The sequence below is a fragment of the Chiroxiphia lanceolata genome, chromosome 2, assembly GCF_009829145.1.
Source record: "Chiroxiphia lanceolata isolate bChiLan1 chromosome 2, bChiLan1.pri, whole genome shotgun sequence".
Taxonomy (NCBI): Eukaryota; Metazoa; Chordata; class Aves; order Passeriformes; family Pipridae; genus Chiroxiphia; species Chiroxiphia lanceolata.
Window position 1 is genome coordinate 90,143,035 of NC_045638.1, and position 21,650 is coordinate 90,164,684.

The following is a 21,650-nucleotide window of genomic DNA, read 5'->3' on the forward strand; positions in this document are numbered from 1 at the left end:
GGAAGAATAAAAACTTAAAGTGAGATATTATTACAGAATTGCATAAATACTGTAATAGCCTGAAATATTTGCAGAACCATACAAACACGTATCCATGAAAAATGTTGCTTGCTGGCATCTCAAGAGGGTTCTCGCAGAATCTGACTGCAGAATCAGCAGATGTGAAATACCTGATTACAGGGCATGGTCTCCATCCCCACTGGACTCTCAGGAAGCCTTATAAAGACCCAGAGAACTGTGTCCTGGATGCCTGGCCATGTCATCTGAACTTCCTGATGGCTTCTCATGTGCTCCTTCTGCTCTGTCCAATACTTAACAATCTCCAGTGATAAGAGCCTTCTCTGGTGGCAGGATGAAACTCATCAAGGTTGCAGCAGAAATGATTGCTAGGCAGTGGCTTTTCTGGTCTGTTATTGATGCACAAAACAAGCTTGAAAGCATAGTGGTGACGCTTATTAGTATTCAGTATGGCAGCAACGGAGGAAGACCCTAGCAGGAAGAAAGAAACTTGAACATTAAAAATCAGATGCCAAAAGCTTAAGTTGTCTCTTCAACATGATACAGAATTTGAAAATAAAGTATCTAGTCCAAGAAATCAATCACCCTGATCTTCCTTCAGTATTTTAGATAATCTCCTTTGGGATATAGTTTTCCAGGCAACAGGGTAGCACCTCATAATTTACTGTGCCATGTACACACCTCCTAGAAAGACAGACCATTTAGAAACAGAAGCATTTAAAAGGTGGCAGATTGCATAGTTGAATCCAGGGGAAATGGAGCTAGCTCCTGTAAAAAGACAGATTTTTCAGGGGTTAGAAAGGCCCTCCTGAGGTCTCTAGTCCAACAGCATATTTCCATCATGGCTAACTCCAAAGCTGGATCTGGCAGCTCAAAGGAAAGCTCTCAGTGTCTCCAGGGAAGGAGGTCTGCCAGCCTCTCTGGGTTCCAGTACAGCACCTTTCTCAGGGGAGACTTTTTCCTTCTATCCAGTTGGAATTTCCCTTGTTGCAGCTTGTGCATGTTACCTCATATTTCCTCCGTGCATCTTTGAGGAGAGTTTAGCTACGTTTTTACTATCTTTATGTAGTGGAAAACTGCAGTTAGATCCCACTTAGCCTTCTTTTCTTTACGTCTGGCAAAGCCAGTTCCCTCAGTCTCTCTTCGTAGGGCAAGTGCTCCAGCCCCCTGCCCTTTGAAGGGGTATTCAATCAAACCCTCTCTGGTTCCTCAGTGTCCTTCTTCTGCCAGGGAGGCCAGGACTTCACACAACAGTCTGTGCTTCTCTGGAGCACGTGCCCCGAACTCGCTCACCTCATTACACCTCGGCATAATTAGTAAAACAGGGCTGGATTTTCAAAAGGGTTGGACACATAGACTTTCCCATTCCTTCTGTGGAGGGTTGGTAGTTAGCAGAACTACTGATAATGGGCTGTATTCACCTTCATTTTAGGGGTGGCTTGTATTTTCCTGAGACAGCAAAGCAGTTGAGAGAGTGCCTGACTTTGAGCATGTGTTCCAGTGCAAACTCCCTAGCCACCAGGACTGGCCAGTAATCAACAAGGCTTGCATGGGAGGGACAGGTAATTTGTTAGCTGGCTCTTTAAAACCTGGACTTGAAGGGCATGTTCACCTTCTACTGCTGCACAGGGAACTGTGCTGAGTCAGCTGTAGTTTGTCAGTACTCACAAGCATTTAGCAGAGAGCTTTGTTCAGCTCCCTGGTAAGCATCACACTATGCATTTGATTGTGCATAAGATGCTAAATTATTTAATCATCTCAGGCATTAGGAGACTCAGAAAGACTGAAAGCCAAGGAAAAAAGGTCTCCTAAACCATTACATTGCATTAACTACTTTGTTAGATCAGATGATTGACTGGATATTGCCATTGAGTGTGTATCCTGTCACCTGAATGTCTTATTCAGACAAGAATTATAAAGGTCAGGTCTTGAGGTATTAAAAGTCCTATGTAAAGTTTGGGGTGGATGGAATTGAAATGAAGTCTGAAGTGTACTTTTTCTTCAGTCAGGAAGTTTATAGCGTCCTCAGGTGCTTATAGCATCCTACACACAGTTTAGTTTTGTGTGTGTGACTGTAAGTTCCTGCCTGTATAATGCAGTTGTGTGCATCCCTTCCTCCATCTCCTGCCATCCATTGTGTATAGAGGGACCAGTTCAAGCGAGAACTGGCTTGCTCCACAAAGAGTGGGTGAGCCAGGAAGTGGGTGAGTCCTAGAAGACTAGGACTGGAGTTCAACAGACCTGTTCAATAGACCACCTTCTCTTTCTTATATAGTAGGATATCAGGCTGTATAAATAACTTCTGCAGTTGTATGGATTACAAAAAACAGGGAATGTGGATCTCAGTCACATGATACTCTTATATATAAACTCTGATCCTGAAAGCAAATCCACTAATCCAGGCTTTTAAACTTGCTCAGAACTTAGCTAAAATCAGTGGCCCTATCTCGAGAAGCAAAAAGAGAGTGCTTGAATCATGATTACACAGCTGAAGAAGCTTTTGGGGTCAAATAGCTCCAGCAAGCTGCAAGCTAATTAATTGGCAGCTGGTCCATGTAAAGGGTTGAAATAATGTACCCTTTCCTTAGTAAAAAACCTGAGAGTACTGCTAAATCTCTTCTCTGCTCCTGGTCACATAGGCACAGTGTAGCGGTATAGTCCTCGGCAGTCTCTTGTTGCTGGGCCCTGTACTTATGCAGCATCAAGCCCATGCTTATTTTTAATACTATCGTTTCTGCTAACACCATTGCCAAACCTCTTTTTCTTGGGACTTTGCATTAATTTTTGCTCTCAGTGTGTTCTTCAGGTGTCTACTAACCAAAAAGATATGACCAAGCTCTCTCCAATTCAGAAAGATGTATGCAGCGAAGTTCTGGGGCCAATAATCATCTTCTCCATGTTGGTATGCAACAAATCTTTTCCAGCAGTAACTGTAATCTAGGAAGAGAGATATCCAGTCACTCTTGATGAAAAGATGCCCAGCTCTTTCTTCATTAACATGTCAGTTTGTCACTCGTTTTTCAGTAAGACTACAGCAAAGGTGAGGAGAAAGATATTCATGCAAGGGATTACACGATTAAATACGCAAGTAAGTTAGTGGAAAGGGGAACCAAAACTACAAAACCAGAAATATGTCTAAAAAAGAATAGCCAGAGAGAGAAATCACTGTGGTGGCTAGGACAGCCCCTATCAAGAATAGCACATCAAGGCATAAAGCCAGAGCACATTTGCCAAGAGAGAAGGAATCAGCAAGGGGACCGACTGGAAAGGGAAGTGGCACATGCAAGTCAGAGCTTGTCAGGCATATATTTTGGCAGCCTTGTGCTTGATCACACAGCTTTAGTAAGACACGTTGCTTCAATCATGAATTTGTCTGACTTATCTCAATGATCAGGGAAAACCTGGAGTGAACACTCCAACATTTATCAGCTTCAGAATGATCTTGGTGTTGACAGGGTGGCCAGAGCTTCTGTCAGTGCTCTGGTGGTATAATCCCAGAGATAGGTTCCACAAGATAAGCAATGTCCTTTAAGAATGCATTAGACCTGGTGGATTTAATAGCTGCACTCCAGTAGTAAGTGTCCAGACATGTGTGTGAGGTTCATCTCTTCAAATGTACATTCCTTTCTGTGAGCTGCTTGTCTGGACTATTTGTACAACCAAACATCAACAGGCAGGCAAGATATACACACAAAAAGGCACACATGCAAGACATGTTCTCTGTGATGCATCATCTGAAAGTCTCTATCAAGGGAAAGCAATTACTGGCTGCAGCTGGCAAGCTGATCTGCATATATATGCTAGGAGGGACAGGTTCTGTCTTAAGCCCAGGATTTTTTACTGCATATAAGGGAGGTGTGGATGGCTAGAGAAAGCCCTAACTCTCCATGTTCCGATTTGGCAAGAGGAAATGACCAGGTCAGTCCTGCTGCTGTATAGGACTGGGGGAAAAATAAGGCAGAACAGAGTGACATTTTTGCACTCACTAGTCCTCCACAATGCCAATCATCACTTCTATTACAAACTGAGAGTGCACATAGTCCCAAAACTTTCAATCCACACCTAGACAAAGCCGCCAAAGAGTCCTTGGGTTACCTGCAAGATTCATGATACGTATAGCAACGCCATTCATCACCAGGTTGCAGAGACCTTGCCGGTTGCGCATATCCAGGTGCCTGAACAGCTTGGCTGTGTATATTTCCAAGGTCACATTACGATGTGTCCTCAGGAACTCCAGAATTCTCTCGGAGCATTTTCCACAGGGACTAGTTGAAAGGAACCAGGTGATGGAACAAGGAGCTGGTGGCACATCACTGAAGCAATTTTCCAAGAAGTTGACTTCAGCATGTTGGCTATGATTGTTTGAGAACCAGTTCCTCCAGATAGAACCATTTCTCCACCTGATTTCATAGAGCAGGTACACCACCCGTGAATGTCGGTCAGGCAAATAATTTCTTTTGAAGTCTTTTGGCTTTATCTTCCACCTGCAACAGAAGTACCAGCAGTACTGTGATCCCGGCTCTTCAACGATATTTGGTCCTGTTGTGCATTGCCTGCTCTCAGCATCAGTCAAGCCTCCCACTTTCAGCCTTTCCCATCACAAATGAGCAGCTTGAAGAATGTCGCAATCTAATGATCTTAAATCTGGAACTTGATAAAGACTCCAGAACACCCACAGCACTTTCTTGAGAACTGTTGGGTGCATAAGCAGCCCCATCACCACTCAGGGATCAGCACCAATCAAAGCAGTAAGAAAATGGAAAAGGAAGATTGGGGAAAGGGATATTAAGAGGAAAACAAGGCACAAGGCTGTCTCTGGAAATCACCATGGAGCTCAAATAGCACATAGTGATAGATGACATCTCTTACCCTTGGTTTTTCTTTCTGGGTGCAGGATCTATATGGAAAAGATTTGTAAGTCATTGAGGATAGCAGATCAGAAAACAAAATTTCTTCTACACTTTCTCTCCAGACCCCCTTCAATCTATACACTCCTTGCCAAATCTCTTTTCTCTAAAAGGACTTAATAAGTAATGTCTGCACAGCAGAATAAGCACTCTGGAATGCAGAAGGGGTGGATTCCTACCTGGGAGTTGAACTTGATGGCTGTTTAAACTATACTCTACCTGAACCCTTGCTCAGTTTAACACATTAGGGTTGATTGTGTAAACACTCGAGTTTAACTTCATTGATTTCAGCAGTACTGCATCTGTTTCTCTCTGACTAATCAAAGAGCGGAATCAAATCTCTTATCCCTTTAAATCTTCCAAACCACTTCTACTAGGCAGGCAAAACTTGAGCTGTTTTCCTATTGTAACTCATAATGTCAGTCTACACAAAAACATTTTCGCAACCAACAATCCCTTCCTTACTTATTATGAAACCGTTTCAAAAGCTAGAAAAATATCAGTGTCAAGGAAAAAATATAGTGCAGAAAGGAGGATGATTTCTGACTAACAAATACCCAAGGGGGAGCACCACAGACCTGCCTGATTATACACACTTTGTCTCTCATGGTAGCAGGCAAGTTTGACCCCATGACTCATTGATCCCTTCCCAGCTGAGAGTGTAGAGAAAAACACTTGATCACTTGCAGGTGATCAAGGCTACCCATTTATTTTGTAAAAATCCATCTATAGTGAAATTAAGGATCGAGGAACCGTAATTTTATTTAATAGATTAATTAACTGAAATTTATTTCCCTTTACAAATTTATACACAAATTTTATATAGAATTAAAATTTAAATTAATTAATTTTTATTTTACATATAATATATAATATAATAAAAATAATTCACTTAGAATTAAGATACTAAAGGCATTTTTTCCACAGCTTAGCTCTTTAAGATGAGAAATTATGAAATATATGGAGTCAAATTGCATTTCAGCAGAAATAAAATAGTCTTCCACATCAACAGAGACATGATCAACTCTTAGCACAGCCGTGTTGCCCTGATTCTTTAAGAAGAATATTCTAGTTGTTTATCACGATGAAAATAAAATAAGTGAATAGATAAGCTAACGAATTTGCTCCATTCTTAATTGCTTTTCAGATCTCTTTCACATTAAAAGTTCTTTTGGATTTTGAATTCTTTCTTTCACATTAAGGTTAACAAAATTACATTAATATTTTGAAGCTGGACCTAAGACTTAATATATGATAATGCATTCAAAGAGATAATACACATATCCACAAGTGTCTCCTGTGTATCCTCATGTGCCAACACAACACATTTTTCCCTACTCTCCAGTTTCTTAGATACAACTACAGTAAATATCTACACTTGAATATGGAGAAATAGGCCTACATTTCACATAAATTTACTTACCTCTGCCACCGACAGCAGCCATGGATATTTCTGGTTTTGTGTGTCACCTCTTGGCCAATGGATGTACCTTTATTAGCCTTACGTTTGTTTCGGTTTCTATTCCCGAATGCTGAACTTTGGGCGTCTCTAATGTTGCTCAGCTGAATGTTTCTTGTGGTGACTTTTTCTTATGCTTATTTGCACTACCCCACTGGCTGAAGCTGAAAGCAAATTCCTGGCAGCAAAAGGCTGTAAATGAGGGTGCTGCCATTCAGAAATGGATCTGGCCCTGAATACAAGTTTACCTTCCAGAAGCTGGAATTAACAGGTGAGACTTTTTTTTTATTTTGCAGTGCAGACAGAAATTACATCTCTTTATTACCTTTAGCTCCCGAATAGAAAAGCGAATCTTCTCTAGTCACCCCAATGCACCGAGAGAAAAGCATTTACACAAATGGCATCAGGACACATAGCTGTGGAATGGCAGATAACTTTTCTGACACCCAGATATATCAGAAAGTTGAGCAGAACCCAATGGAGAGAGGGAGACAGATGACATCATGGGCAAAACCCTGTGAGTCTGCAGAACTCCAGCAGGTGGTGGTGGTTGCTGCCATTTCACTTTATGGGACTACTCCTGTGGAGTTCCAAGGACCACTCATACACCTTTGAACCTAGGTCCTCACGTAAACAAAGAAGACCCTCAATGTGTGTGACCACTGAGCTGTGGTTAGTGACTGTGCAGACACTCTCAGGTGAACTTGAAGCAAGCTGCCTATCATCCAAGAGAGCTTCAGCAGTTGACAGCTTTTTGTGAGGGAACACCAAGACATTTTTGAAATATCACACCTGAAAAGAGCTCTGTGCTCATATGTACTCATCTGAAAAATGAGTGAAACAATGCTAGTTTCCAGTGAAATTTCCTCTGACTGACCCAAAACAGGCTTGCAGAGGAAAGGGATTACAAAAGAATTCTTCATATGGCTTAGGTAGAATCAGTCTCTGTCACTTACAGTTTTCTCTGGTTTTGTGACACAATTATTTTGTGGCCCTGATGCAAGCCGTAGAAATGGATCCCTGGTGAGTCATCATCCAGTAATGTGCACTCCCTGAGGATAAAGCCATTGCCTTCTTCAATGCCAAATCTGACTCGGGATTGTAAAGCTAGGGGAGTGATTTATTTGTATTCTCTGCAGCCAGCTCTCAGTATTCTATTGTAAAAAATTGTTCAGTTTCCTGCCAGGGCAGATGAAACATAAGCATAGATGAATGGTGGAGTTCAGACGGAGTAGGGATTCAGGCATTGTCAGGACTCTCCTGAAGGAGAAGACTAGTCATGGCAGGTTACCAGGCACTGCAGTGCCAACACAGAGTCTACCTTCAGGGCCTCTTCTGCTGCAAGGTCACCCCTCACTTCACAGCACAGAATTGTTCCCTGTTGGTTGTATTATTTCATACCTTAGGGAGAGTGAATGGGATCGACTCAGACACTCAGAGATTCTTGAAACAAAAAAGTGATTGACTAATGTAGTTCTGAGTTCATAGACATGTTTCTCAGTAACACCAGGAATGCATTGCTACTGTAGTACTCTCTTCATTGCCTTCTCCCTGCAGTAGGTATTTACAAATATGCAGATGTAAATAAGGCTTCAAGATGATTGCTCTGATCTGCAAGAAATGGCTTGATTAGCAGCAGTAGTTCCTGATATAAAACCAGAACATGCCACAGAAAGCAGGGAGAGAAAAATTAGTCCAAACAGAAGCAGGAAATTAGCAACACAACATTTTCAGGTATCTCCAGGAAGCTGAGTGTGCTCTACGAAATGGTGGAAAACCAAAAGGAAAAAAAAATTTTAAAAAGGAAATGTTCTGTCATTCCTGCCAGTCTAATATGAGGAGAGAAATCCCTTTGTAATTCAGTTGCTGGTTTAACCTTAATAAAATCAGAAAGACAAGGTTACCACATAAGAGAATTTTCGTACGTCTAGAAGAACTTGCACATTCTGTTTACAGGGAAAAAACTTCAGTGAGTCAGAGGGGAATGATGGCCTCAGATCATATATCTGGGTGGGAAAAACCTGTTTCTTGGTCTTTATGAGCAAACAGCAGTAATCCAGTACACCTTTAAATTGCTATGTGCCTGTAGCAATGGTCATATGTATAGGTGGGACCTCATATTACTCAAACAGCTGTGAAAAATTTTTTATTCTACTTCTTACAATTACGTCCCCTTACAGAAGTTGCTTACAGAAGGTAATGTTAGAGATAAATGTGAAGGTGATTTGTGATGCAGAGCTGTTGGTAACATCTGAATATATCTCACCCACTCCAGCAAATGTTTGGGGTTTTTTTAAGGAACCAGCACCCTCATATGCATGCCTCATGAACCTAAATGCATTTTGGAGGAACATACATAGCAAAGGGCACACAGAATGGTGGACATACACTCACTCATGACTCCTTTAGCCATCAGGTTCCTTAGACCTTCATGAGAATATTCCCTTTGGTAGTAGAGTCATGTCGTATACATTTGACCAGATTCACCGTGGATAATAATCTAGAAGCTTCACAATTTCTTCAGAACACTTTGCAGAGGGCCTCCGAGATATGCACTGAATGATAGAGAGGGGGGCAGAGAAACAGGGAACTAACTCCCTACAGATGTCTCCCAGGAAACAGCAGCATAACAGTTCTGCAGCTGTGATGTATTACAGAGGTGGTGTATACTGATGTACTACTCCCCTAACTTATCTCGCTGAGTCACCTGTGTCTCGAAAGAACAGGCACATAGTTTGTATTTTTTCTCAAATGTCTTTTGGTTTATGTGACACCTGAAATCGAAGAAGCACGTCTAGTAACAAATTCGGGCTGAGGTAAAGTCCTAGAAATGGAAACATATGGAAGAAATTAGGGAAGACAGACAGGTTAGAAGAAAGAGGAGCACAGAGGAAGGAAAGTGAGGTCAGACATCAAAGAAGACAAAAAGGGACAAGGTTTGAATCAGCCCAGATCCCAATTTGCAAATCTCTGAGAATTCTACAGATACTCAGCTTTCTATTCTCTAGCTGAATGATCTGTTGCAAAGAGGTGAGAATCACTCAGTTGAAGTTTGGAAGCAAAGAGGAAGACAGAATTTAAACGTGACTAAAAGCCTGGGGCTTATGCCACAGAGGCTTAGGTCTTAATCTCAGTTTACAGGCTGCCTCCTGGTCTTAATTTGAAATGGTAAATGCTGTGTTAGTTCAAGTGTTCTGCTGCTGGCACATTTGACAGTAAAAGGAAAATCCACTGCATGCTTGTTTGATTTTAATGGAGTTTTCTCAGTAGATATCTATATTTTTTATGGAAAAAAAGACCACACACAAAGTGTTTTAAGATTTACTCCGTGAACTTCACATATAAAAAAGTCTAAAATGTGTCTCTATGTATGAATCTATATGTATGAATACACACTCACAAAGATATTTACAGAAATTTATGTATGTACAAAAATGCAATAAAGCATATAAAAAAGGCTTGTAGATACACAAATACACCTCCTTAGCAGCACAGGACTTTGGAACTCTGATTGATAAGCACACCTACCCTTGGCTCTTTTATCTCTCACAGCACCTTTGCTTTCCATTCCTCTGCAGCTTGCACAGCATCATCAGACTTCATTGAGACTCTTATTCAGCTTCTGTATGCGGAAACCGAAACTTAAGAGATTAAGATAACTGGTGACACTGTGCTGCTGCTGGGTGAGCTTTATGAGTCTGACGCTGTTCAACGAAGTGGAATGACAGCCAGACACAAGGGTGTGCAGGCAGAGCCCTGACCCAGGCAAAGTGGAAAACAGGTAGCTAGTAGGAAGCGCTTACCTGCGTGCTTACTTCAGTATTAATTTTTCTTAGCTAAACAAAACATCCCAATATCCTTGTAATATAATTCTTTCACATTAACTGGTGAGGCTGCAGAAATCAGAGAAGTGGACCAAAGATACCTCATGAGGAATCAGTGTGAAAAAAGAAAAGCTGCAAGTGAAGGTATTTTGGAATATGTTTTCCTGCTCTAAGCAGTCCTTCTGCAGTCTTCTCACACTACTTTGCATCACAGAAGTTCTGTATATTTATCTTTCTGATTTTGCCTCATTTCTATGTCTTTGTTTCAGTGCACATGCTTTGTCAAAGCACTAAGCAGAACAATAAGTACTCCAAACCTGGTGGGCATGAGTGTCTCTAGTCCCCTTGAGAGCCTGCATCTGTCATACTGTCATCACACAACTGGCAGAGTTTAAAATAGTGAGGGGGACAGCATAACCGGATGGACTTCACTTGACAGAAAGCAATGATTCATCCATTCCTTCTCTATCGTACCAGGGAGTGTTCACAGCAGCTCCAGAAAAACATTCAGTGCTGAGCTTTTCTTTTCCAAGAACTCAGGGATTGCTTAATGACAACCATATACGGTTAAACTCTCCCCAAAATTCACCTGGAAGCTGTAGCTCCCATGGGAGGTAAAACCTCCATCAAAAGTAGAAAACAGCCACCAGAATCAGGTATTACAACCAAGGGGCACCATCAAGGAGTCAATTTTCTTCATAGCAGCCCATATAGTGCTGGGGTTTAGCCCAGTGACCAAAACAATGTTGATAACACATCAACGTTTTAGCTCCAACATTTAGCATTTGTTTCTGACTGCTGGGGGTGGACAAGATGCTGAGAGGTAACACAACTGGGACAACTGACTGCAGGGATCTCCCATGTTATCTAATGGTATGTTCATGGGGCCAGCAGTCAGGATCAACCAAGAGCCCAGATTTTCATGCTGACGAGGCAGGTCCTATGTCAAGCTGTGGAGTCAATCCTTAGGTCAGAATCAGGTCCTGTGATGGCAACCAAGGTCACATACAGACAGTGATCACCAGGCTGGTCCACAGAGATGAGACAGGTCTGAGATTAACCCAGAAAATCAGTTCATGGGTCAGGAAACAGATCAACAGGATCCATGGCTTGCCATGGGCATGGATGTATGCATGAGTGTAAGAGATGGAGACAAGCACATCTACACCGCAGCTCAAGTAGGGACTAATAGTGCAGATTTGAGCTTAAATGTCATTCCTGGGCCATCTGTGGGCAGTGTGTCAGCGGAATTCCCAAGTTAGAGTGGTCAAGATAACTAATTTCTTTTTTTTTTTTTTTTAAATCCTCAGGGCCCTGAGAGGTACAGACCATAATAACTGTCTTTGTTTTTTACTGTGAAAATAATTCAGAGTTCTTCCTTGCTCATGACATAGGAATGTCAAAACCTTGCTTTGGCCAAGAGCTGTGAAAACAGGGGCTGAGTGTGGTAGGTCAGGGCCAACAGGACAGTATAAACAAGAACTAAACATAATGAGCCGTGGCACAGGCAATGGACCAACAAGCTACAGAACCATCCCCAAAGCTGCTGGGAAGGTGTACACTGTGATATTGTTTGATTGGCAGCCTGTGACAACTAGTTACAAACACCTTCAGCATTAGAGATTACGAGGGACGCTTGCTCCACTTCATAAACTGAGCTTAGCAGTTTCACATTATCTGCGTGTCTCTTCCCCCCATAACAACCTGTGTGAGTGGTTTGGTTTACTCTGACTCTTTAAAACCACCTTGAAAGCATCAGCTCCTTTTGATATTAAGACCCATATCAAAACAAGAGAACACATCTACCAAAGTGGATATTATTAATTGAGGAGTGTTGCCATTTTGTGAGTTACAGGTTATCATCCCTAAGTTTTCATAAGCCAGATTCTCTTTAGGTTAGACTGATCCAAACTCTGGTTAATTCTATTGATTATGTTAAAAGATTAGCAGTAAAAATGAGAGAAGAATCAGGTCCAAATATACCTTTAGAGTTCAATGACTAAAATGGGTATAAATCAACGAATATTTATCCTAGTCTTGCAAAAATAATCTAGGATCAAAAACAGGGCATGGAGAGAGGTTCTATTCCCAAGCATACTACTGACAGCAGGGCTTGTACTGCTGCACATGTCAGAGGAACTAACAACTGGACAGAGCAGTTGTTAGTTGACTACTGACAGCTTGACTACTGAAAGGAATACAGCTGCATTCCTACAGTTCTTCATGCAGCTTAATGTGACTTGTTTTTCAAGGGATTTCCAGTGAATACATCTAGCAGTCCAGTTCCAGGATGGACTAGCAGATAAAAACACCTTCTTACTCCTTTTGCTGGCTGAGTGGAGATGCTGAAATGCAATGATCGTAGATACTGTAATTATAATCTCACAGTCACATCTTTTGGTGGATAGAGGAATTCCTTCTTTCAAATGGAGCATCTGTGGATTTTTTAAGTTGCTCTTTTAAGATCAAGTGCTGCTGTCAGTTATGTGTTATAGCTCCCACTGAGTCAGTGGAAAATTCTCTAGGTTAGCACATTCTTTCAAATGCAGACTAGTGAACCAACACTTACTGTGGTAAGCTGATCAGTTTAAAACAGAGGCAAGTGCTTATTTACATGGCAAACTATGAACTTCTGGAATCTTCTGCCCAGTAAACTGTGGATGCAGATGGCAAGACAGGGTCAAAGTAGATCTGAGAAACTCATGGTAAAAAGTCCATATACAGACACTAAAGGTAAAATGCAGAGTTCCCAAACACACAGTCATTGTGAGTATTGAGGTAGTGTGACAGGATCATAACAAATCACAGATAGTGGCCAAGTGTCTGCTCTCTCTGAAAAATGTCTCCTTCTGACACTGCTAGATACACAGTGTTTGGACTACGCTTTCTGCCCCGATGGGGCATTTTCTGCGGTTTCAGGTTTGTTCTGTTCCTCTTGCACCATGAGGTAGGAGACAAGGCTAGCCGAGAGGACAGCAAGTCTCCAGAGATGTTCCTTTTGGCATCCTGACCTTCTCTTACCTGTTTTCATCAAAATGCCTCAGCTGAAATAAGTTAAAGTGGATTAATCAACTGCTAATTTAGCAATCCTCTTTAAGTACCCTTCTCCCATCATCCTGTGCACAACTAGACCACATCAGAGGAATAACAAAGTTAGCAGAGTATGGGGCCTGGGACACTGTTCCCCATTCTGGCTGCTACCTGCCTCCATTTCTACATCCAGAAGTTTCTCACTAGGGATGTTTAGCACTGTCAAATATATTCCAGTCTTTCAGTGACAAGCTGTCTGTTCAGGTTGTTGGTGGCCTTTAGAAACTGGGGAGTGTTAGGAACATTTTACATTACAACATTCTCCACAGAAGCAGTAAGGCAGCTGGCCATGTGCTGTGTGTGAAATGTCTTAGTAGAGGATCAGAGATAATGTTGGTCTGCTACTCAATGACAGAGATCATATCACAAATAGGAACAAAGGAGAGATGTTTAATACCTTCTTTGCCTCTGTCTTTAATAACAATGATGGGCCCTGGGACCTCAGGAGCCTTCTGTTGAAAGACCATGACTGAGGGGATGATAAACTCAGAGACAACCTTGAAAATGTTCAAGAGTGGCTGCTCCAGACGAGTAAGCATAAATCTATGGGGCTGGATGGGATTTGTCCCAGGATACTGAAGGAGCTGGCCAAGTCTGGAGAGGTCCCAGTCAACTGGAAGAAGGCAATGTTGCCCCAGTTTTCAAGAAAGGTAAGAAGGAAGACCCTGGTAATTACAGGCCTGCCAGTCTCACTTCATTGCCTGGTAAAATTATGGAGAAGGTTATTCTGAGAAACAACTGCCAGGTCCCAAAAGGGAGGTTCTGGGCTCCCTACTCTGAGGTAGCCAAAGTTCCAGATTCCCTTGGGCTAAATCAATTAGATTCAATTGGATCAACTGGAAAGTTTTATTTATATAGGCAGCAGTAATTTAAACGTTATGATAGGTTAGGCAAGCTGTAGCAACAACAATTTAAACATTTCTGAACAGCCTGTGGATGAAACCTTTCTGAACAAAACATGGCAGTGATCTTTGACCAGCCTGCAACCACAGAGAGTTCAACTTTTAAGGAGAGGAAGAAAGGAAAAAGGAAAGATAGGAAAATAGAGGTAGAGAAAAAAAGATCTGAATCACCACACAGAGTTCCAGTGCCGTCTCTGGTCCGGTTCCTCCAGATGGCGGGTGCATGGATGGTGGGTGCACACCCTGCCCCTCCATTGTGTTATTTATAGCCCAGTCCTCACACATGTACATTTTGTTATTCTCGAACTTTTCAGGAGGGGGTTGGGGGGTATCGTGGTTTCAATTACCCTCCCCCATCTGAAACACAAGTGCAATGCTGTCTCAAATTTAGTTTTTAGAGATAGTTACCTAAGGAAGTTGGACCCAGAAAAGCACTATCCTGCCTCCTCAAGACCCCCTTTTCTAACTGCACCTTGTCTCGTTTGCATGGTAACATTCCTCTTCTCTTCTGCCAGGTGTTTGAGACATTAACTCTTTCAGGTTTTCAGTCTCTCACAAGACTGCAGACATCAGTCATAGTCAGCACAGGTTCACAAGGGGAAAGTCCTGCTTAACCAACTTCATTTCATTTCATTATAAGGTCACTCATCTAGTTGACCAAGGGAAGCAAGTAGATGTAGTGGGTTTGGATTTTAGCAAAGATTTTATACTACTCTCACACTATCCTTCAAGATAAAATGTCCAGCACACAGAGAGACAAGTCCATAGGGCATTGGGTGAGCAACTGGCTGATAGCCCAAAAAGCTACAGTAAATGGGGTTACATCAGGCTGTTGACCAGTCAGCTCTGGGGTTCCTCAGGGCTCAGTTTTACTGCCAGTGATCTTCAATGTTTTTATAAATTATCTGTATGCAGGAATCAAATGTAGGAATCAAAATTAAGTACTTATGTCAATTATATTAAACTAGAAGGAACTGTGGACTCCCTTGCGGGTAGAGAGATCTGACCCTGCAGAGAGATCTGGAGAGACTGGAGAGCTGTGCAGTCACCAACTGTACAAAATTTAACAAGAGTGAGTCTTGGATTCTCCAGCTGGAACAGGATAATTCTGAAGTAATCCTGAAACTGACTTTCTTGTGACCAGTGACAGGACTGGACTAAATGGAATGAAGCTGCATTAGTGGATGTTCAGCTTGGACATTAGAAAAAGGTTCTTCATTGAGAAGGTGGTCAGTCACAGAAACAGGATCCCCAGGGAAGTAGTCACCACATCAGGCCTGTCAGAGTTCAAGAAGCACCTAAATGATGCTTATCAGTCATACTGTTTGGTTTTAGGTCATCCTGCAAGGAGCAGGGCGTTGGACTTGATGATCCTTTTGGGTCACTTTAACTTGAGATATTCTGTGACTCTTTGATTCTATAAATGAAGATCCTAAAATGAAAATAGAAGTATAACATTTAGATCCTCTAATTGCACTTTGGACCTATTGTGATTTGTAACAGACATAATCAATGACCCCCTTAGCCATAGATTTCTTTCACTCTGTTTCACTAAAAATAGCATTTGTCAGAAAACTCTAATACAGTGAAATCAAAGTGCTACAGCACCTATATTAGTTTTACTAGATTTTTTTTGTACACTATATTTTTTTCCACATTCCTTTCAGGCCAAGAATGTGGACCTATTCATTCAAGCACAGTCTCTTGTCTCCAGGGGCACAAACTTTCAGCACTGTTATTGAAGACACTCACTCTTCTGTCTCCTGCCTTTCAGGAGGTCTGGTACAAAACAAAAACAAAGGCTGAATTTTCACAGGGGACAGATATTCTCTTTTGAACAGCTTTTCTCATCTCACAGAAACTGTACCCTTCCAGCCAGTCATGGAATTTGCTGAATCAAATCTGGAAAGGACTTCAATGAAGTATTATAGAGGGGCCAGTGACTGGGAGGCTGTCAGACCACTGCAGATATTGACAGAAAGGGGTTGGGTAGCATCATTTGGTGAACTGAAACCCATGCTCAGATCTGGGTTATAAAGGAATCTGGTGGAGGGTTTCTGGGATAAGACTGGAGTTCCAGGTAAAAATCAAGGGATTTCCCACTCTGGAGCCTGAAGGAGAAAAACTGCCCTCTTAGCCTGTGCTTCATAATATGATAGAAAAAACCCCACAGTGCTTTTCTCTCAATGGGACAGGATAGTTCCCATGATTTTACTACATTACTGTTTCCAAAAAGCCTGCTGCAGCACTCTTTAAACTCCTACTAGACGTGAATGGCTTCTTTCCTTCTCTTTACAGCTCAGTTACCCCAGATTGCAAATCAGCATTCATGTGGTTCCCTCTATCGCTCAGAAATCTACTAACCTCTAAGATGTCCCAGAGTTTCAAACAATTCTCTGTTATCTCTGACTCAAAGTTCACAGTCCAGAAATCATCAGCAGCACCTCCTTGGATAAAGGTTTTCGAACAGTCGTTATAGTCTGGAGAAATAAAAGCAAGATGATTAACCTGAGTTTATTCAGATGTCAGAGAAGCTCATGGAACAAGACTTTTTAACCTCTTTCTTGTGTCCATGTCATAGAGACAGCTTGGCCATGGACAGGTCAGCTGATGGATGCTGTCCACTCCATATCTGGAACCAACGCCATTCTCCCCAGGCAATTTTTTCCCCTCTTTTAAATGCAGAGGAGCCCTTCAGCCAGCCTTATCCTAGCAAATGCATTTAGTCCCCTAGGAGAAGAGAGAAGGACCTTATCTCTCATCCCTCAGGAGTGACATAAATATAGTATCTCTAAACAAGGGAGAATTTTCATACAGGTCTGGTTCCTAAGAATCCTGTCCCTCTTCTCCCGTAATATTTTAACATCTGTTTTTGGATGCAACATTCAGTCACCAAATGATTGTTGTGCCCTCAGAGAAGCCGGGGAGGACACTGGGCACAGAAGCAAGCCCATAACAGACACAAAGTTCACTAGTTCACCCTTTCCCAATCCCACAAAGCACAGGAAAACTTGCCTTTCATGTCCATGACATTAATTTTTACTTGCGCCGACCTCGCGAGTTTCTTCAGACCTCTGCGGGTTCTTTCTGAGTCTTTGAAATAAAGTCGTGCTACATGAATGTCTATGTTCACATTCTCGTGCCTCTCTAAGAAATCCAGTATTTCACTGCAGCAGTTCACACAGGGGCTCCAGGACAGGTACCAGGTGATGGAACAGTTGACATTATTGTACGGTTTCATTCTAAAGATTTTCTCCAGAAAGTAGACTTCAGCATGATAATAATCGTAATGATAATTTTTGACCCAGTGTATCCAAGATCTCTCGCTCTCACCCCACTGCAGTTTGCATAGTAGATATGTCTCCCGTGGAAACTTAGAGGGATCAAACTGGTTTTTTAATGCCTTCTTAGATATATACATGCTGAAACAGAAGAGAAATTTCAAGAAATCACTGCTTACAACTTTGTTTTCACTAGTACTCCAGTACACAAAAAAGGGGGAGGGTGCAGGAAATAAGAGGAGAAGTGAGAAGGGCAAAACACGAGACAGTAGTGCAGAAAAATGGGGAGGTAGGCACAACGGCAGCATGAAGGAGCTAAGCCCTGAACCACTAATCCTCCCTATGGCTGTCCTCTTCCTTATCAGTGTGAGTATTTCTAAAAGCTTTCTACATTTTTTTTTTTAATGTGTCAGATATTTTTACAGGGCTTCTATCTAGCCCTTTTTAATCTAGGGAGCCATTGCAAATTTCGTCAAAACTTAAAAAAAAAAAACAAAAACAATCAAACCACCCATAAACTATGAAGCTGAATATTTCTTTTTATTGGATTCTCTTGCTGATTGTATCTTCATAAAGATTAGGACAGTCAGCACAATCCTACATGAGAAAAAAAAAAAGAAGTGCTCTATACAAAAAGATGCAGCTCCCAAGAATGATATTTTTTGACAGATAGTCCATCTCTTAGATCCAGACCTTTTCAGTTCAGAAAAGACCTTTACATATTGCCAATTAAGTACCTATACAAAGACTTCCAGTGTTGGTCATGAATGTATCCTTTATATTCAGTAATTATCTGTAATACATAAATAAGAGACAAAGTCTCCAGAGGACTTTGTAGCTTCATGCAATTGCCTTGTATAGAGATTTATATGAGAATGCACTTCAGATATATGTTTTTCCACATTAGAGTAATCTGGAGGAAATATAGTAGACAACTGAACAAATTCTTAACAAAAAAGCAATAAGCCTACAGATTGTTCTATAGATTAGCACCCACTAATAAAATTTAAAAAAAAAAAAGAAAATTAAACCAAATAAACAAAAAAATAATCCCACCACCAAATAAACCCCCAATCTGAACAAAGGACAAATGAAATCTTGCAGATCAAGTAACTGTCAGATATTCTCTTAGCTTCAAGACTCATTGCCTACTTAAAAATCACATCATTTATCTGAGTCAGTCAACAGTCTCTGTGTTCTTATCCGGTCTCCTCTCTCATCTCAGCCTCCTACATGCTAAAATACATATGTACACAAACCATTTTATAAACCACAGAATGTATCTCTCTATTTCTCCATGTAAACTCCATTTATATAAACCACAGACATCAGACATGCACGTTTCTTTATCAGACTTCCTATCAAATTTATGTAAATGTAACAAGTTATGTAAATGCCACAAAATGTTTAATTCTGGTACAGGAATAATTTTTTTATTACATATAATTCCATTAATTCCATGTCATTAAAAAAAAACAATAAAGAGAGACAAAAGTGAAGCACAGGCTCAATTTTTATGCTTTCTCATTTGAGGTGTTAAAAGAGATGCATTTTTTTCTATTTATTTTATGTTATTTGGAAGGTAATGTTTATTAGCTTAAATTTCCTTAAAACTTGATTTTTAGGGAACACATATACATAAAATAATTATATCATATGTTCACAATAAATATATAATATGTCTAATTGGTTGAAGTTCACCAAAGAAAATACACTGAATTCCAAATACTCAGGCCCAATCAGTTAATCTAATTATTACAGAAGGTATCTTTAATGTTTTGGAAAGTGATATTACAATAGATTACAGAGATCTGATTTGTTCAAAGGTATCTGTAGATGTTGCCATCTGATTATAACATACAAACAAGTTAAATCTTCCAAGTCTTACTTAAACTGGTCTAAAAGCACCTTCTTGCCTGTGTTTTGACCATAAAATATTGCACTTTGGATAAGTGGGTGTCTCATGCATATTTTCAGGGACATAAAGGCATTTCTTTAGAACAATCTTGCAATACACTGATCTTCAAGATACAGCCACCCTAGAGACGTGTTAGGCCAAGAGAAATTTATGGTGTAATCAACTTAATGCAATATAAGCAAAAGTCTTCATACTTATAAATATGCGCTATATAGCAAGACGTAACTTGCTATTTTTTAAATAACATATTAATGTAAATTCAAACAGCTTTAACAGACAACAAATTTAAAAACAATCATAAAACATTCACACACTAGAGAATATATATAGAATCACATAATCCTTTCATCTATTCTTTTTTCTCCACAAACAAGAAGAGAAAATACTTAAAATAAATTGTGAGTTTACAGGTAAATTGCCAACAGCCGTGCAATCGCTTCAATTTTTTTTTCTTTTTATAGTTTTCACAAGCAGTCCTTGCTGTTCAGCATTTTTATGTATGGTACATATATACACTCAGCCTAACTTAAGTTAGAGCCTAACTTAAAAAAAACCCAAGCACTTAACAGCTGGTTCCTTGATACAGATATGATACAAAATTAAGAGTTAGCACATAATAAAATAAATAAAAAAGAAAACATTTTTAGTTTTCTTTCTAAATTTGATTCATCAGTCTCATGAACCTTTTCAGAATTTAAGAGCTGGAGAGAAGTACACCAACTGTAAAGAGTGACTGAGAATTTAAAAGGTGGATTGTGCCCAAAAACATGTAGAGAAGTTAGGGGAGAAAATGGCAGAGGGATGACAGCCAACATAACTGTCTCCTAGGCTTTACTTTCTTTTTCATTAATATGCAGCTGCTATATAAATGTGCATTAAAACTTGAAAATTAAATTGACTGATTACAAATATATTTTAAAATCTGTTATTTATAAATTTACTATTGCATTGTTCCATCATCCATAACTTGAACAGGAATGCTATGAGACTATTTTAAAATTTTACCAAAAAACCTAATATCTCTCATTAAAACTTTGTGTAATAAACCTCATCATTATAGACATTTAATAATTTTCCTTCCTTCCTCTACCACTTTTTATTAGAAACTATTTAAAATTCTGCTCACTGCAAGATAATAATAGTAATAATGATAATGTCTAAAAATACACAACCATAGATGTGTCAAAACTTCTTTAATCTCCGTTTTTCCTCCCTTGCTAATGCTTCGCACAGCCGAGGCATTTCTTTACTAAACTTTGCATTTAAAGCTTTTTTCCCGCCTCTATTGAACAGAAAATGCCTGGTCTGACACTTCATTTTGTGTCACAACGGCTGTTTCAAGACCCTGAAACTGTCGAGCAGGGAAAAGAGGCATTTTTGGATTCCCTTGCTGCCTGGCGTTGGTGTGAGCCAGCCTTAGCCCTTCCCCAGCACACTCCCACCTTTCCTTCGCTTTTGTCAGTGCCTTTTGTTTCTCGATGGTTTATGGCTCCCGTGACAGCTTTTATGCCGGTGGGAACTTCCTCAACAGGCTCAGACTTCGGTGCAGCTCCTCGGCCACTGCAGTTGCACTTGGGACGGGGCTCCTACTCGGGTACAGTGGCACCAGGATCGCCCTCGCCCTTCCCCAAGCAAGGCAGAGACTTTGCACTGACAGAAAGCATCCCCCTGGGGCAGCAAAGCGAGGGGTCCCCTTGGGTTGAAGCAACAACAGCACAGAGCTGAAGCTGGGGTGGGTGGTTTTGGTCATCAGTTTCTTTTACCCTCTCATCTTTTTCTTGTACATGGCTTCTCCTCTCCCGGTGGACCCTTCTGGTGCTGTTCTCCTTTCTGCTCCTGCAAACGGGGCTCCGCGCACGGCCGACGCTGGAGCAAATCCCCAGGCTCTGCGGGCTCAGGGTGACGTAAGAGGAAACAGGAAAACTTCGCTTGACCGCAGTTCCACCTCGTAATGACACGTCCGTACATGCCTGCCCTTAGCGGTGCTCTTTCCGCTTTCCTAACTTCTAACCTGGGAAGCAAGGGCTGATACATGTTTTGGGTTAAAAAACACAATAACTGAACAATCTCTTTGAAGCCTGCTTCTAAGTTTCAAAGGGATGATAATGCTTCCTTAGCAGAAAAATGAGATTTATTCTTCTGTGTGTTGCAAATAGTCTGATAAATAATTAGGATTTAATTACATAGAAGAAGTAGTTGTGATAAAATAATTGAGATTTGATCATATAAAAGAAGTAGTTCATTCAATTAA

General features: G+C 40.8%; 1 protein-coding gene across 1 annotated transcript; it reads right to left on the minus strand.

Moving 5' to 3' along the window:
- Positions 1-340: 340 nt before the first annotated feature.
- On the minus strand, positions 341-21,319 carry LOC116782516 (DNA dC->dU-editing enzyme APOBEC3-like). Its single transcript, XM_032679269.1, has 7 exons — positions 21,163-21,319; positions 17,216-17,622; positions 16,565-16,680; positions 6,349-6,488; positions 4,114-4,502; positions 2,837-2,955; positions 341-489 (listed from the first exon to the last, which is right to left on the minus strand). Exons 1-7 carry the CDS (start codon positions 21,183-21,185, stop codon positions 463-465), a joined length of 1,221 nt encoding a protein of 406 aa, XP_032535160.1. The 5' UTR covers positions 21,186-21,319; the 3' UTR covers positions 341-462.
- Between the last annotated feature and the right edge of the window lie 331 nt (positions 21,320-21,650).

What these genes read in the sequence shown, in the direction of transcription:
- LOC116782516 (XM_032679269.1), bottom strand. Translation starts at nt 21,185, where the DNA reads ATGTACAAGAAAAAGATGAGAGG. An exon ending in TACAAGAAAAAGATGAGAGG is followed by an intron (nt 17,623 to 21,162) that starts GTAAAAGAAACT and finishes CTTCTGTTTCAG; the next exon opens with CATGTATATATCTAAGAAGG. An exon ending in AACTCTGGGACATCTTAGAG is followed by an intron (nt 6,489 to 16,564) that starts GTTAGTAGATTT and finishes AGAAACATTCAG; the next exon opens with CTGAGCAACATTAGAGACGC.